The sequence below is a fragment of the Sminthopsis crassicaudata genome, chromosome 2 (assembly GCF_048593235.1).
Source record: "Sminthopsis crassicaudata isolate SCR6 chromosome 2, ASM4859323v1, whole genome shotgun sequence".
Lineage (NCBI taxonomy): Eukaryota > Metazoa > Chordata > Mammalia > Dasyuromorphia > Dasyuridae > Sminthopsis > Sminthopsis crassicaudata.
Genome location: NC_133618.1, coordinates 85,770,954 through 85,789,229, shown reverse-complemented (window position 1 = coordinate 85,789,229; position 18,276 = coordinate 85,770,954). Strand labels below are relative to the sequence as shown.

Here is an 18,276-nt window from a genome sequence, read left to right as displayed (position 1 = left end):
AGCCACTGGCTTTGAGACTCAGGATCTTAGTACTGCCTGGGGAGATCATAGAGTTTGTGCCAGATGTAGTTCCTGAATCTAACTTCAGCAATCTGTGCATTGTACCATACTGCCTCTCTTTGTGTTGTATAAAAACTGTTTGAATTCTTGAAGGAAATATTATAGAGTTCAAAGTTTCAACAGAAACTTACCAGTGCTGCTTGGGGGTATATTATTGCAAATGGAGTTAAACGTTAAGTTTGTTTTTTTTCCCAAATTACTAGATATTTCTTTTTATATTTTGAGTTTGTATGATAATAGGATAAAAGATCCAGACCTGGGAGGAACTTTTGAGGTCAATTAGACCAGTCCCCTAATTTTATAGATAAGGAAACTGGACCAAAGAGGTTAAATGCTTTTCCCAAGCTTACTTAAGATTTGAACCTAGTTCATTTGACTACAAATGTAGCATTCTTTCTATCATATTACACTGCCTTTTTAATATCTTTAAGTCCAATTTTCTCTTCTTCTACTTTTGAATCGCATTCTCATTTTAATTATCAGTAGAGTGTTTGCCTCCAAGTGCAGTCAAGGCCCATACCAATGTGAGAGAGTACTAGCATGGGAATTATGAGACCAGAGTTCTAGTCCATGCTCTCCCATAAATGAGCTATGTGACTTGGATAAGGTGCTTCCTTCTGGGCCTCCATTTCTCAATCTGTAAAGTAAGAATTTTGGGCTAGGTAATTTCTAATGTCCTTTCTGGATCAATGGTCTAAGATTCTAAATATCCTACCTATAAGTAGAAAATTTATGTTATTAATAAAGAATAACATAAAAAGAAAAAAAATACAAACCAACATACAGTTTGTTTTATTGCCATTTGCTTAATATATGTTAGCAAAACATTTCAGTACTTGATCAAAGTTGGCCCAACTTCTTTTAACATATAAAGTGATATATTTCTATTGTGCAGTTTTTCTTTGTTACATCAGGGAGTTCTCTTAAGTCAACTGGATGCAAGCTCTAAGTTCCACTAAGATGGAACAATTTCAGACAATGGCCCAGGTAATAGACTGTCACTCTGTCATCCAAGGAGCAGTCTCGTTAAATCAGACAGGTTCTTTTCCAGAGGAAAAGCCATGAAGTGATGAATGGTTCTGGACCAAATTGAAATAATATTTGTAAAGTATTTTGCAATCCTTAAAGTGTTACATAAATATTAGTTATTATTGTTAGTATTATTATTCAGAATTGCCCACTAAAACCTAGAGAAATAGGAATTTGCCTTGGTGAAAGAGAAATGAAAGAAAATTCATGCATCCTTGAAGTATGGAAATGGAAATTATACGACTTAAATTTTTAGCTTTCGAATTGTTGAAATTTTTTTTTTACTGGCTAATGGATTTGTCTTTCCAATGCTTTGACTTTACCTTGATGTTTCCTTGAAGACAGTGTTCTAAGTCTTTGCCAGATGGGTCATCTGTAAAGAGTGCGAATCCAGACTGGGCTGGCTTTCTCATTCCAGTCTCTTGGTTTAGAGTATTCAAAAATTCTTCCACTGTGGTAGAAGTATCAAATCCTACTACCTAAAGAGAAACAACAATCAATTCATTCAATTTAAGGTGGTTATTGTTATTGTTGTTAATGAGTCATTTCAATAAGTGCCCGCTTTCTATGACCCCATTTGGGATTTTCTTGGCACAGATACTGAAGTGGTTTGCCATTCCTTCACTTCATTTTACAGATGAGAAACTGAGGCAAATAAGGTTAAGTGACTCGTCTAGGATCATACTTCTAATAAATGTCTGAGGCTAGATTTGAACTAAGGAAAATGAATCTTTCTGATTTCCAAAGATCATCCAGTACCACCACCTAGCTATCATAATTTGAGGAAAAGAAAAAAAAATTAAGATTAATATAAACATAAAGTATACAATATAATTGTTGTTTTTGTTGAACATTATGATAAAGAGCATTTATTAAACACCTACTCTATGTTTCAGTCACTGTGCTGAACACTTCATAAATATCTCCTTTTATTCTCATTTAAAAGTCAATTTATAGGAATATCATAGTACTTTTCAAGTACAGAGATAATATGACACAATATTTAGTTAGAGTATAAACTTATTTGCAAAACAATAAAGACAAAGACAATGTAAAAATGAGCAAATGTTGTCTCAAAAAAGAGTGAAAAGATATTAAGAAGCCACACTGGAAATACGAAGTATTTCATTGTCAATTGGATCTTAAGCTGGGCCACAAAGTGAATAAAGACAAATATTTATGAAATGTTCTCATTTTATGGTCAAGGGATATGAACAGACAATTCTCAGATGATGAAATTGAAACTATTTCCACTCATATGAAAGAGTGTTCCAAATCACTACTGATCAGAGAAATGCAAATTAAGACAACTCTGAGATACCACTACACACCTGTCAGATTGGCTAAAATGACAGGAACAAATAATGATGAATGTTGGAGGGGATGTGGGAAAACTGGGACACTGATACATTGTTGGTGGAGTTGTGAAAGAAGTCCAGCCATTCTGGAGAGCAATTTGGAACTATGCCCAAAAAGTTGTCAAACTGTGCATACCCTTTGACCCAGCATTGCTGTTATTGGGATTATATCCCAAAGAAATACTAAAGAGTGGAAAGGGACCTGTATGTGCCAAAATGTTTGTGGCAGCTCTTTTTGTTGTAGCTAGAAACTGGAAGTTGAATGGATGTCCATCAATTGGAGAATGGTTGGGTAAATTGTGGTATATGAAAGTTATGGAATATTATTGCTCTGTAAGAAATGACCAGCAGGAGGAATACAGAGAGGCTTGGAGAGACTTAAATCAACTGTTGCTGAGTGAAATGAGCAGAACCAGAAGATCACTATACACTTCAACAACAATACTGTATGAGGATGTATTCTGATGGAAGTGGAAATCTTCAACATAAAGAAGATCCAACTCACTTCCAGTTGATCAATGATGGACAGAAATAACTATACCCAGAGAAGGAACACTGGGAAGCGAATGTAAATTGTTAGCACTACTGTCTATCTACCCAGGTTACTTATACCTTCGGAATCTAATACTTAACGTGCAACAAGAAAATGGTATTTACACACATATATTGTATCTAGGTTATATTGTAACACATGTAAAATGTATGGGATTACCTGCCATCGGGGGGAGGGAGTGGAGGGAGGGAGGGGATAATTTGGGAAAATGAATAAAAAAAAAAATGTTCTCATTTTAGCTGGAAGAGATTGGGCTTAACATCTGAGAAAAAATATTTTTTCTTGATCCCAAACTGTCTAATACTTCAAAATTTGATGTCCTTATTACCTATATTTTTCTCTAGATGATACATGGCTATAAATAATAGAAAACCATTGAAAAAAAACAAATAACAGATATTACAAAAAGACCAAATGAATTAATGACTCTATGAGAAATCAAGAAAGATTAGAACAAAATCAAAGGTCAAAAAAATTAGGAAAATAATGTAAAGTATCAAATATAACAATTCTACAAAATTGGTCAAAGAGATATAATTTAAGAATCTTTGGAATCTCTGAAAACCATGATAAAAAACAAATCTGGACACCATGTTTTAGAAAATCACAAATGAAAGTGGCCCATAACTAAGAAAACTAGAGAATAAAATGTAGACAGAAACTATCAATCATCCCCAGAGGAGACCTCAAAAGAAGAGTCCCAGCAATGTCACAGAAAGTCCATAAAGAAAAATATTTCAAGCAGCCAGAAAGCATTCAAATACCAAGGAATCTTATTCAGGATCACACAAAACTAGGAAGCTATACTACACACAAAAAGATATTGGAATATGATATTCCAAAAGACAAAAGACAGGCTTACAACAAAACAAAAAAACAAACAACAACAACAAAAAAAAACTTTTTCTGAAAAGCTGAGTGTAGTCTTACAGGAAAAAAAATTGGTAAATCCTTAATAAAGGACTTTCAGGTATTCCTAATGAAAAGACCAGTGCAAAGCAAGAACTTTGAAATGCAAACATAACAGTTAAGGGAAATATAGAAAGGTAAATTTTTATAAGCAATAGGAAGGGGCTATAAAATGATGAAGCGCTAATATTTTAGCAAAGAAAAAAGAAACAAGTAACGCTTCAGAATCTTAATGTCTCTTTAAAGGATTTTAAAGGAGTTAAACAAGCAAACAAACAAATAAATAAAGTAGAAGGTTTAGGCATTGAATGATTCTGTTCTAAAGGTTGAAGAGAGAAAGTCAAGGGAAGAGTAAAGGGATGTACTAGTACAGAAAGGAGGAAGAAAAGGGGGAAAATATAATTCCTTATAATCAAATTTCATGAGAAGATGAGTACATAAATATTGAGGAAGAAATATGAGAGTAGACATCTAAGCAAATTTCTCTCTTATTTGAGTCAGACAAAGAAGAATTAAACACATTTTCTCTCCCCCCACCCAAATTCATCAGGGTAAGAGGTGGGGATGGGGAAAGAAAAAATGGAAGAGGGAAATATCATAAGCAGAATGTACTTTTTGCTTTTTTAATGGAGGATTTCTTCTATCTCATCTCTTCCACTGCGGAGTGGAGATCAATATTATTTCTTAGGTACATGCTTCCTTCCTGTCCCGCCCCAAATCAGAGATGCCTTTCTCACATCAGTGCTGGTCTAAGTTATAGTCTAAGTTCCCACATGGTCATATAATTTCCAGTCTCTACCTTCATCTTTATTCTACTATACAACATGCAAATTAACATTTTTTTTTTTAAAGATAGTGAATTTACACTGGTAATAAAGCAGACACTCACTGACCTGATTTGATTGCTGACTGGTAAAAAAGCTTTGACCTAACCTGCTCTGTTCCTAACCTGGACTGGTCTGCCTTTTCTTAGGTAGCCTTTTGGCCTCTTGCTTCCAAGACTCCATTATACTGCCCAGGCTTCGGACAGACATTCAATCAACTTTAGCTCATTATAGCTCAGAACTCCCATACACAACCTATCCACTAATTCTAATCTCCCTAGTAACTGAGATTACAGAGATGTGCCATTATGCTGAGTATATTTGGCTTTTTTAAAAAAATGAATAATAAAGTCAGTGTATGATATAAATTAAGGGTGATGTTTTTGCCTCAGTCTATAAGAGGATCAATAGGTTTTAATGAAAGTGATTCAAGAAATATAATTTGGAAAGTATCATGTTCAAAGAATAAAATTCAGAGATTCAAAAATAATATTAAAATAATAAGATTCAGAAATATTCAAAGACACAGAGATATGTTATGAATTTGTCTTAGAATTACTGATCTGATTTTGATATAGTTATATAGTATAGTTTCTCCTCTTAGAAATATAATAGTATTTCATAGTTCCTAAGTTCAAGGTTTCAAGTTTCTTATATATAGGCATTCTTTGGAGATATTGTGGACTGGGTTCCAGACCACTGCAATAAAACAAGTCACACTTTTTAAAAATTTCCCTGTATATATAAAAATATGTTTATATCATATTGTAGTTTGATAATTGTGCAATATTATTATATCTAAAAATGTATTCTAATTTAAAATGCTTTATTGCTAAAAATGCTAACCATCATCTGAGTCTTCAACAAGTCACAATCTTTTTTGCTGGCAGAGGTTCTTGTCTCGATGCTGATGGCTGCTAACTGATCGGTATGGTGGTTGCTAAAGGTTGAGGAGGCTACAGCAATTTTTTAAAATAAGACCAACAACCAACGACAATTTCTTAAAATAAGACCAACAATCAAGTTTGCCACATGGATTGAATCTTCTTTTTATCAAAGATTTCTGGTAGTCTGAAATACAACAGCCTTTTACTTAGTGTAGAACTTCTTTCAAAATTGGAGTCAATCCTCTCAAATACTACTGCTGCTACTAAGAGTATTAATATTAAAAATATAATATGTAATAAGAATATTACATAAACTATTAAGTTTATGTAATATTCTTCAATATTGCTGAGTCTCAGAAATAGGGAAAGAGGGAAAGAGACTGGGGAATGGCCAGTTGGTGGCCAGTCAGAACACACATAACAATTATTAAGTTCATCGTTTTATTTGGGTGTGGTCCGTGGCACCCCCAAACAATTACAATAGTAATGCCAAAGATTACTTGCCACATCACCATATCAAATATAGACTTGCTCAACTCAAGGTGGCCATAAACCTTCAAGAAATAAAGCAAACTTCAATAAAATGAGGTTTTTCTATAATTTACTTTTTCTTCTTTGTATAATGAAATGCTGGTGTTTTTTGATGATTCTTAAGTTTGTAATAAAAAGAAAATTTAATTATAAAATTAATTCTGCCTGATGCTTTTTTAATGTATGTCACTTTTGATGGGTCTGTTTTACATCTCCTGTTTTGAAACAAGATTTACTTTTGTGCAACTATTATTGCTGGCTTTTTTTACATATTTAAATTATTTCACTTTCTCTAGTCCTTCATGAATACTCATTCCATGATGCCTTAATTATGTTTCATGAAAGATTTTTGAAAATATTGAACTGACCTACCTGATATATTCCATTCATGAAGTGTACTGGGATACTGAAGGGCAATGAATGATGGTAAGGATTTCGAAGAAGAGTTGAAAGAATTTCCATTCTTGAGGGTCTTGCTTCTCTATCTCCATTTTGTTGTGTTCTCTCTACACATCGTTGGCAGTAAATAGCATATTTCCCAAATTCTGTCCTGTAACATGTATAGAAAAGAAATAAAATTCTTGTCTAAGATCAAATTTAAGTAAGGTCATCTAATGGATTTCAAAGTTTTTATCTCAAGATCCCTTAAAAAATTAGAGAGGACTACCCTCTCCCAAAGAGTCTTTATTTATGTAGATTATATTTATCAATATTTAATTAGAAATGAAAACATCTTAATAATACTTATCAATATTTAATTAGAAATAAAAACATCCTCAAAAGATTTTATTTATGTAGGTTACATTTATCAATATTCAATTAGAAATAAAAACATCTTAATATTCATATGAAAGTAGTTTTAACCTCAAGAACCCCCTAGAAGAACCTTGGGAAGCCTAAAAGGTCCTTGGATCACAATGGTCTTAATATACATATTAAACATTGAGGGATCTTTCCTCAAATCTTAAAATTTCCTATTTTTTTATATATGTTTTCACATTGAATAATACAAATTCCAATAAATTGGCATTCACCACACTTTCTCTTTTTAATACTTTAAGTAAAACAATTCTTTCAATTATACATTCCTTCCTCACTATCATTATTTGGTTGTTTTTAGTCATATCCAACTCTTCATGACCTTATTTAGGGTTTTTTTGTTGTTGTTATTGTTGGGGTTGGAGTTTTTTGTATGTGTGTATTTTATTTTATTTTATTTTTTTTTGGCAAAGATACTGAAGTAGTTTACCATTCTTTCTCCAGATCATTTTATAGGTGAGAAACTAAGGTAAACAAGGTTAAATGATTTCCCAGCATCACATAGCCAGTAAATATCTGAGGCCAAATTTGAACTAAGAAAAATGAGCCTTCCTGATTCCAGGATTGATGTGCTATCTACTGTGTCACCTACCTACTATCTCACTATCTTTACATTCCCTACCTTCAAATAATATGCATGCATGTAGATATTTATTTTGGATAGAAAAATCTTTAGCAAATTTGTTGATTTTATCTCTATTATTTTATTTTTAACTTCAAATTTACTTTAATAATTATTTTTTAAAATAACATAGATACCATAATATAAACAAATACAAAATAAGTAATCATAATAGCATTAGGAATAGACAATTTTAGTGAAGAATAGCATAAAAAATAGCAGTGTAGGATAGACTGATATGCTGATTGAATAGATTCTTAATCTTAAAGCTTTTTTTAAATAAAAAAATAACAGCATCAATGAAATTTGGAAAAAGGATAGAAAATAGTTCTTCGCTCGGAGTGAACTAGGGGTACCATCAGAGTCAGTAAATTTGCAGTACAAGGACATTCTAAATACAGAAAAGACTTCTGGTAAATATTCAACTATTTCAAGAACCATCTTAAAGGAGAGGGATTATCCTTGTTTTTGGTAACCCTTCAGTTCAAAACTAAGAATTCAGAGCAGGCATTTAAAAGGACACTATTTGATTGGCTTGATGCATACTTTGAATCAGCATTCTTCTTCAGGTGAAGCTTGAGGAGCCAAAGGAATGGATGTTGGGGAAGAAAGAGTCCAACACAGAGAGCCAAGAGCTGCCAGCCCTGGACCAAAAGAAAGGAAGAAAGAAAGAAAGATCATCATTGAAGAAAGATACTCTTGATATGTTCAGGCTCAGGTTTGTAAAACATTAATACAAATCAGAACACAGGTAACAACATACTGAATCAGATGGGGATTCACTCAACTCAGTAATGCATATCTGACAGCAACAGATTTTTTATGTAATGAGATTAAAGAGATCACGTGCCCTTTTTGTTCCCTGCCATATACATCTGCCTGACCCATCATTAAGGAGGATTTTTACTTTGAGATAATCAGATCTTATCAACTGCTAAGCAGGACAAGGTCCTCAGGAGATATTGAAAAACAGAAGTGACAATGTCCCCTGGTTTCGTTGACCCTTCAGATAGCATAATAGCTCTGGAATTTCCTATAAAATATTACCTTATGGGTATGTTACCTTATGTCTCTTAAAGGACAAATATTGATCTGATATGGCTGTGTCCGGGCTTGGAGTGTGAGTTTTATAGGTTTAGAGATACTGATGATGCTATATGGAAGGAATCCCTGGTAAACTACTTCAGGACTACAGACAAGAAGATGATCTCTACCTGGATGATACACCAAATTTACCCCCTGGCTTGCCAGAAGACATGAACTTTGAGGGAGACAGGGAAGAACCAAGGTGAAATATAAATGTCTAATCAGTAATCCTACAACCTGCTTTAAGTTTGAGGGATTTTAAGAACCAACACGAGTTTTATCAAATCCTCTTATTGCATACTTTGGCTACTTCTACCACTATAGCAGGTACTTATAAGGAAGATCTGCTTAAAGTTTAGGTTTGAATTTATCTCCTTCCCAAAGGTAATAATAGAAAAGTAATCAATGTACAATGTAAATTAGGAATGGGATAGTTATCTATTTCCTACATACATAAGAAATATTGAACTTGAAATATTCACAAGTGTTTCACAAGGACAACAAACTTGAACCAAATAAGCACAACTATTGTCATACTCTACTGGGATGCTGATATTTAAGGACATCAACATGAAGCAGTCTACAAGATTGTAGATTAGGATTTTACATTTTTCCCCCAGCTCTATATTGTCTTTCTTTGAGAATCAATATTATTTCTTCCCCAACATCAGGAAAGAACAGATACAGAAAAGGCAACCCCAAATCCAAAGTCACCTTGGTAGGGCATGAGACTTTAGCTGCTATGTTCTAACAGCTGTATAGTTTTGAGGGTGAGAAGAAAGGAGATTGGACTCACTCTTAGGGGAAGTCTCAGAGCTATGTGATGTCACTTGAAAGGCCAACAGAAGGAACTTTGGGCACTCATTTCATTTTTAAAAAATAATTATTTTTTCCAATCAGCAAAAATCTATCTTCTCTCCCTCCCTCTCCCTTCTCACCAAGTGAGGAAGAAAGACTATACATTTTAATATTACATATGCTCAATCAAAACAAATTTCTCCACTGGTTATATTCTCTGAAAAAATATCATTCTGCACATTAAGTCCCTGACCACTGTAACAGGAGAAGGGCAGCAGAATTCATTCTGAGAACTCTGGAATCAAGGTGATTATTTCACTAATCAGTTCCTAAGTCCTTTAAAGTTGATTATCTTTACAATATTGTTGTAATTGTATAAAATGCTCTCCTGATTCTCCTCATTTCATTCTGTTCATATAACTCTTCCCATGGTTTCTCTGAAGTCATCATGTTCATTATTTCTTATAGCATTATAGGAATTCGTCACATTTATACATCATATCCTGTACAGCCATTCCTTGATCAGTGGGTACCTTTTCAGTTTCTGATTCTTTGCCACTGCAAAAAAGAATGCTATAAATACATTTGTAGGAATAGGAATAGAAATAATTCCTCTCTGAATCTATCTTCCCTGAAATTCAATTAATCAGTCATATTTATATAGAAGCAGTTTGTATTAAGTGAGGGGGTAAAAATGAGGCAATCTAACATTGCTCATCAAAATGATTGACCATGGGCCAATAAACAGATACAAAGCAAGCTATATACAATATACATAAGAAGTAATTAACAGAGGGAAGGCACTAGAATTAATTTGAAATTAAGAATCTTCTGTATGTGTGTGTGTATTCTTCCTTTCTTAAGTTCAGTTGAGAGTAAATTTCAAGGGTCATCTCCTTTATTAAAGTATACTTAGCAAATATCTTGCACATAGCAGGTGCTTAATAAATGATGATTGATTGATTGAAGTTCCACAGAATCATCACTTCTTCTTGCTCTGCAGTCGATAAGGGGATTGCCTTACTATTACAAAGCACCAGTCCCCTTCAACACTGAGTCACCCATACATGGTCAGGGAGAAGCAGAAAGATCAATCCCTCTGCATGCTCTATTCATCCTCAGTTACATTTTAAAAGTTAGGTTGATTTATATGTTGAGTTAATCAATGCCCATCAGCATAAAGTATTTTGCTCTGACAAATTTCCAGAAAGGTGCTCATATTCCTTAAAAAACAATTTATGACAAGATTTCTTTAGACAAGCCTAAATAAAACTACTTAGAAGTTAGAAGCAATTTAATAAAAAAGTTTCATTAAAATTTCTTAAAGAGCCATTTCTTCTGTAGACAATATAAATGACAACTGTATTTGGCAAAATATGTTATTTGTGTGCATTTGTGTGAAAACAAGAAAAGGAAGATGAGAGGTGTTTAATATTTAGAACCAAAATTCTCCAATAGATCTGCAATCTCACTGATGTTTCCTTATGGAGATAGAATACAATGCATACTGTCTTTTCATCTGGTGTGCTTGTTCTCCATGTTCTATCATAGATCTTTCACGGAAATCAACCCACTTTATTGAAGGTTGGCCTTTAGGGTGTTTTTCTTTAAAAGATTAATATTTTTAAATAGCATTTTTCATTATCGGTAAAGAAACTTAGAATAATCTTGAACTGTATGCTTTCTTTGCTGTGAATAGTTGACTTTTTCTCCTGTCCATTGTTGAATGAATTAATAACTCCAATTAATAATGACACTTTGTGGGATTCTTCTCTGAGAAGGAATTTTCAAAGTTCTCAGAAGGTTAAAAAAAAAAAAGCCTTTTAGCAAACAACAAAAAAACTAATATAACTGCAAATTACAGCCTTTGGATGCTGGATTAAAATAGAGATACTAAGTGTAAAGGCTGAGTCAAACATTCCTCTGTACTTACTTAGATACCTGGATTTTGAAATTGCTGGAAATTTTAGGGAGTATGTAATTTAACCTCTTTTCTAACTGAGGTGGAGGTTCAGAAAAGCTTTAAAACCAGGTCTTTTGACTTTACAAATAAATACAGGACACTTACAAATACTTTTCCCATATAAAGTATTTGAACTTCAATCCTTTCTCACTATTGATGCATGTTATGTTTTCATTATTGTAGTATTATAAATGGCAGTTAAATCATTTTCATTTGAAGTATACAAGGACTTTGGATTCAGCTTTTCTGTCCATCTACCCAGAATGAATCAGCCTGCCATATTAGGAGTTTGGAGATGAAGGAAAAAAGGGAGCATTTATAAATCAGTGTCCCTTTCCCTGGAAGAGGGAACCAGAGTCCAGAAAGGTTTTAGAGATAACAGTAAGCCTAAGAAAGATAAAATATTGGTCAATATTATTATAAAAAGAACAATTTATAATACCCTAGTATTTTATTGAATAATATTAAAAACAATGATGCTTAATTAAGAAAGCTATTTGAAATTCAAATTACTTTTGTATATGCCACAAAATTAAGAGAATCAGAAGTACCTGCAATGGCCCAGGTTGATTCTGTACTTGTCTTCGTCTTGTCTGTTTAATGAGTTGACAACAAATTTCATTCTGTAGTTCAGGGTGTGTGAGGCAGATCTGCAAAGCACTCTGGGCCAAAGATATGTGGTAATCAATGGCAGGTGAGTCAACAGCAGCATTTATAAAGAGCTGACATGTCTGCACATGAAGAAAAGCAAAGATTGTTTATTTGAAGTATGAATGCAATGGCATTCTCCAGTAATGACATTAATTTGACTTAGGTCTTAATAGCAATTTTTTTTGGCCAAAATAACCATTATGTTCCTAAGAAAAAAAGGAGGCAATGGATTGATTTAATAATTTGCTCAAGACCTTTTCCATTTCAAGCTACTGTAACGTCAATTCTAAGTCCTTCCAGTAAAAATATTTCTATAATATTATTTTCATAAAGAAAAAGCAAAAAATATGACATCATAATTCTGTAAATCAGTCAGCATGAATAGTTGAAGTACTAATGTAAATTAAAATGAGATGGAAAGTTTCTTGAGAGTTCTAGTCCAATCACCTGCCTTCAGACAGGGCTCCCATTAAAGGAAAAAACATCTCTTACTGTGTTGTAAAAATTATTTTTGAATTATAAGGGAAGAACAGGAAAAAGAAGCATCTTTATGGTGTTAAAATACATGTAGAAAAAGAGGGATCTGCAATATTTAATATCTCTGATACAAAATTCTTGTATTGTAGTTAATATAAATCTCTCGTTCTAGAGTTTAATTTCTTTTGTTCTGTCCTCAGAAGGGAAGAGTAACATGGTCTGTCTATGAGCATTAAAATTTTTTAAAGGCCCATTAAAACTACCCTTTGGGTTTATTCAGGGACAGTTTCTAACTTTTTCCCAAAGATTTTTTCCAGTCTTTTAGTCATCTCTTTGAATTTATTTTCTATGGTCTTCAATACTCTCAAGATTATAACCCAGAATAGGCCAGAGTTTCTATATTTATGTATCTTCATATTTTGCATCCTCCCTGATATTGGGGACAATAATTGGGCACAATAATATTCTGTTCTGTTCTGTTTCCCTCTTTTCTATTCTGCTTTTTTAATAAAATAATTTTTAGAAAAAAAAAAAGCATTTTCAAGGTTCTCATTGATAACATGCTCTTCTGCTATTTCTTTTCTGAGTTAGATTTTTTTTTGTTTTATTTATTTCAATAATACTTACATTCTTGCCTCTCACCACCCTCTTCCCTTGAGTTGGGAGGTGTAGGATTTTACCTTAAATAATTTAATAGCTTCAGTCTGCAGAGCTTCAGAAGGCAATGTTGTCAGAGGAGAACTGATTCCTTCCTTGCTATGACATAGAGCAGGGTGTCTCCATATCTGAGAAGCTGATCACAGAATAAAGTACTCGATTAAAACAAGAATTCATTGATTTTACCTTTGACTAAATCAACCCTTCAGAGAGATTTGGCTCACTCAAGTCTTGCTTACCCTATGAAATGGAACAAAGCAAGAAAAATTTGAGGTAGGAAAAGAGTGATTAAAAAAAAATAAAGCAGGGATAACTGGGATCTAAGTAGAAGGTATAAGACTAATCCGATTTCAGGAACACAAATTTTTTGAAGACTGAGACTTTTTCACTTGGTCTCAGTAACCCACTCTCTAGGACAGGGCTTCGGTCATGGTAGTTGTTCAGTTTTTTTTTAGGTACATCCAACTTTTTGTGACTGCATTTGAGGTTTTCTTGACAAAGATACTGGAGAGGTTTGCTATTTCCTTCCTCAACTCATTTTATATATAAGGAAACTGAGGCAAGCAAGGTTAAGTGATTTGCCCAGGGTCACACAATTAGTTAAGTGTCTGAGGCCAGATTTGAACCCAGGAAGAGGAGTTTTCCAGACTCCAGTAGCAACATTCTAACCACTGTGCAACCTAGCTCCCATTTTAAGTCAATATAGTCAATTTCAGATAAATATTTGGAAAACTACTCCTGTACCTGAAATGTTCCTTTATTCTACTGTATATTTATCTTTATCAACTGCAAACCTACTTCTATCTTTCAGGCTGAAGGTCAAATTCCTTATCTGATCTTCCCTTTCCTCTCAAAAATAATTACTCCTTCCTTGTAGATCTTGCAACATTTTGTGCCTCTCCCACACAATTATCACATTCTATTTTGCACTATAATTATTTAAGTACATTTTTATATCTACTCCTAGAATATAACCTCTTTGAGGGCAGGAACCAGGTCTAATTTATCTTTCTAACACTACTAGCACATTGCAAAAGTAAACACTGAGCAAAGATTTACTCAACAAATCTGCACTTCCATGTATCTATAAACATGTTTGCTGAAGTAGTTTTTATCATTAGAAATCTGGTATAGAAAGAGATTGTGAAAAGTTGACTTTAATTTTCTAGGAATACATTTCTACTTTCAGAAACTGACAAACTCATATTTAGGAAATGGAAGAAATACTTACTGGGTTCCCCTTCTATATTAAGCAATTTACAAACTAGCTGTTCAAATTCAGATCCAACATTTACATTGGTGCTTCCGGCTGCAACAGTTAGATGATAAAGCCAAGTGTCCTTAAAAACAGATCATAATAATAACTATAACAAACTAAAATTTTTTCAATTATTTGAGAAAAATCAAATTTTACATATATGAATCAAGACTTTGGGCTGGAAAACTTTTGCATTTTCAAAATTATAGAGTCATTTCAGTTCGGCTGAGTCTGAATTGTTCCCATGTGCCTAAATCTTACTGACATCACCTTTTTTTTTTATCTTCTACAGATATTTCTTAGGAAAGCATGACCAAATTATGGAGTGCATCAAGTTGGTAGGTGGAAGCTGTCTCTAAGAGACTAAAATAAATGAAAACAGTTCATTTTCAATTATATTAGACAAAAGCTTTTTACCAGGTCACTGAACATAACAGGGATGTGACAAAAACCTTTAGTTTTCCCTCCAGAAATGTTTCCTTATGAGAGAAGTGACATCTTATAACCACTGAATAGTTTCAAAGTGAGGGCTTTTGACCATCTTTTTTCCCCCCTAAATTCAGCCTCTGGGAACAGTTAGCATCAGGACTGAAAAATGACAGATCAAGTAAAGGCTGTGGGCCAACATCCAAACTGGGGGGGGGGGGGGAAGGGTGTATTCCTTAAAAAATGAGCTGAAAATAACTGATGACAAATGTTCCTTTTCTTATTTCTCTGAGAATGCTTTGAATAATTGTTAATTATAGAGAATAAGCCTCTGTCTAAATCAATGTATTAGAAAAAAATTTTCTTGTCACCTTTTCATGCTTGGATCCAATCAGAAGGTAGGTTGGTCCTTGTTCTTTGGGATGGATAACAATGGTATAATGTGTAGATAATAGACTTCGACCACTAGCTTCATAATCTTCATCAGAATCACAAGATCTGTCAACTTCTTCAACTTTAGCTTCCCAAAGTTTAATCTGACCTAAAGGAAACTAAAGCAAACATCAGTAATGGTGAGAAAACTACTTTTAAAATTATTTTCCTGTTTGGATTCTTTTAGATTAAACACTGTTTTCAGGATTCACTGACATTAACAAAGTAGAGGATTTCTTGAACTTCTTAAGGGGAAGAAAAAAGGGGAGGGGAGCAATTATTTATTACATACTTACTATGTGTCAGTCACTATGCTAAATGCTTTATCCTCACAACCACTCTGGGAGGTTGGGTGATATTATGATCCCTATTTAGAGTTGAGGAAACTGAGGGAAAAGGGGGAAACAAAAACCCAGGGTAACAAAGTTAGCAGTCACTGAGGTTGGATCTTTCTGACTTTATGTCCTACATTCTCCCCATCTTGCCACCTAGCTGCTATTTTATTTTTATAAAGGTAGTAAGAAAAAGAATTGTTATATTGGGAATTTTCTAAATTTATAATACCTCTAAGAATGAAAGTCTTGATGTATGCCAAAATATCTACAGAAATATCCTTTGTGGTAGCAAAAAACTGGGAACATGTTATATTGCCTATGACCAGAGAAATGTTGAGCAAACTGTGATATATATCCAGGAACACTATTGTTCTATAATAATGCATACAGAAAAATAGAAATAATGCATAGATATTTGAAGAGTAGAAGATCTGCATGAACTGATACCGAGCAAAATGATCAGAACCAGAGAACAATGACTTAGAACAATAATCTAGACAAAAGCAACACTAAAAGGAAGCCAAATAATTATTAATTTTAATGGCAAATCTTGGTCTTGGGATATGGATAATGAACCATCCTTCCCTCTTCTTAAGAGAGAGGAGATGGTGGCTATGATTATAGAATGAGGCATATATGTCAACTATGATCATTATATTAATTGGTTTTAATTGCTTTTCTCCATTATTAGTGAGGATTTCTGAAGAGAAGAAGAGGGAAATGTCAGATAAAAATAAAAACAACAAACAAATAAATAAAAATATAGTCAGACTCATAAGACTGTAGAAATAGAAATAAGCTATAGATTGTATTTGTAGTAATGGAGCTATGAGCAGATGATGATATGAACTTGGAAGACTGGAAAGATGTGGTGCCCTTGACAAAGTCTGTTTTAGATATGTTAAGTTTGAACTATCTCTTGACTTTCAGTTTGAAATGTCCAAGAGGACACTGATGATGGAAACCTGATATTCAAGAAAGAACCTGGAGCTAGGTTTGAAGACATGGGAGTAATACAATATATGCACATATATACATATATTTTTTTTCCAAGTTGGCTAGCCAACATGTAACTGTCTGCTCTTGAAAGAAAGTGAAGAAACTCATTAATGAGGGAAATGTTAGGCTTTATTCCAATTTTATAAAACAACTCCCCCCCTCAAAAGGCCCTAAAAACTACTACTATAATAATCTGATTTAACATAACTACTACATAAAATGAGGTACCCTACTACATCATAAAAGCATGTCTTTCCATATTTTTTTTCTTTCATTCTTACATATATTAAGTTGCCAAATCTTTGTCAACTGTAACTCTGAAATATCTTTCTTATCAATCTTTTCCTTTCTATTCTCATCACTGTATTTCAGGTCTTCAATTTGTTTAGTCTAAATTATTGCACAATATTCTCCTTTTATTGTAATTAATCATTAAGTTTTTAGTTTGGATATATAATATAGTTTAGATATTCATATCTATTTTTGTTATATTATAATCATGTAATAGCTATATGATTAAATTTAAAATATTGTAATTAATATTTTCTTTTCGATCTGATCATTCTTCTCTGTCATCCATCCTTTGTGACACTGCTAAAATAATCTTTATATTGTAAAAGTCTGATCACATAACCTCCCTAATCATAAACCTTCTGTAGTTATTTATATCTTAAAAAATAAAGTATAAACTTTGTTTTTTTCTTTATAGTATTTTAGTTTTCCAAATATATATAAAATTGTTTTCAACATTCATTTTCATAAGACCTTGCTTTCCAAATTTTTCTCCCTCCCTTCCTTACCTCCTTTTTTCCTCAGACAGTAAGCTATTATATAGGTTAAACATGTACACTCCATTTCCATATTTGCCATGTTGGACAAGAAAAATCAAACCAAAAGGGGGAAAAACACAAGAAAGAAAAAGTAAAGAAACAAAAAAGTGAAAATACTATTTTTGAGTTCTCTCTCTGGATGTGGATGGCAATTTTCCCTTCCACGAATATTGGAATTGTCTTGGATCACCAAATTGCTGAGAAGAGTCAAATCCATCACAGTTGAAAATACAAATTTCTTAGCCAAATATTTAAGGGTCTCTACAATCTGACACTAAGCTATCTCTTTCTTTTATGTCACAGTGTTTCTTGGTGATGACTAAAGCAGACTATCTCTCAGCCTCATCTTCCTATTCTCTTTTACATCTATAATTGACTAGTTCACTAGGGACTACCCAGACATCAACTGGGTACCTCCTAAGGATGCTACATCACAAATTTTTAAAATGCCAGTAGGGCCAGATAATTTTTGTATCTAAAGGGTACTGGATACATGTATCATCTCAGAGCTCTTGCATCTGGTTACTATAATACTGACATGCAATGATTCTTGAACTTTCCCTAACATGTAAATTTCCATTTCTTATATCTTCAATACCTTCCAATGTTAGATCCTTTGGATTCCATCCTATCAAACCATATCAAAACCCCAAACTAAAATTCCATACAACTCTGTCTATTCTTATCTGTAAAATAGGAATAATAATAGCACCTATCTGCCAGGGTTGTTGTGAAGATCAGATAAGATAATAATTGTAAAATGCTTAGCAAA

At 33.2% G+C, this 18,276-nt stretch overlaps 1 protein-coding gene across 3 annotated transcripts in view; it reads right to left on the bottom strand.

Moving 5' to 3' along the window:
- PLEKHH2 (pleckstrin homology, MyTH4 and FERM domain containing H2) overlaps positions 1-18,276 on the bottom strand; it is a 141,726-nt gene that overhangs the window by 23,960 nt on the left and 99,490 nt on the right. For all 3 annotated transcript variants that reach the window (XM_074286700.1, XM_074286699.1, XM_074286701.1), the window contains 7 exons: positions 15,280-15,459; positions 14,456-14,564; positions 13,248-13,360; positions 11,991-12,170; positions 8,139-8,236; positions 6,524-6,701; positions 1,413-1,568 (listed from right to left, as the gene is read on the bottom strand). In XM_074286700.1, the coding sequence (XP_074142801.1) occupies positions 1,413-1,568; positions 6,524-6,701; positions 8,139-8,236; positions 11,991-12,170; positions 13,248-13,360; positions 14,456-14,564; positions 15,280-15,459 (1,014 nt within the window). The remainder of the gene's footprint in view (positions 1-1,412; positions 1,569-6,523; positions 6,702-8,138; positions 8,237-11,990; positions 12,171-13,247; positions 13,361-14,455; positions 14,565-15,279; positions 15,460-18,276) is intronic.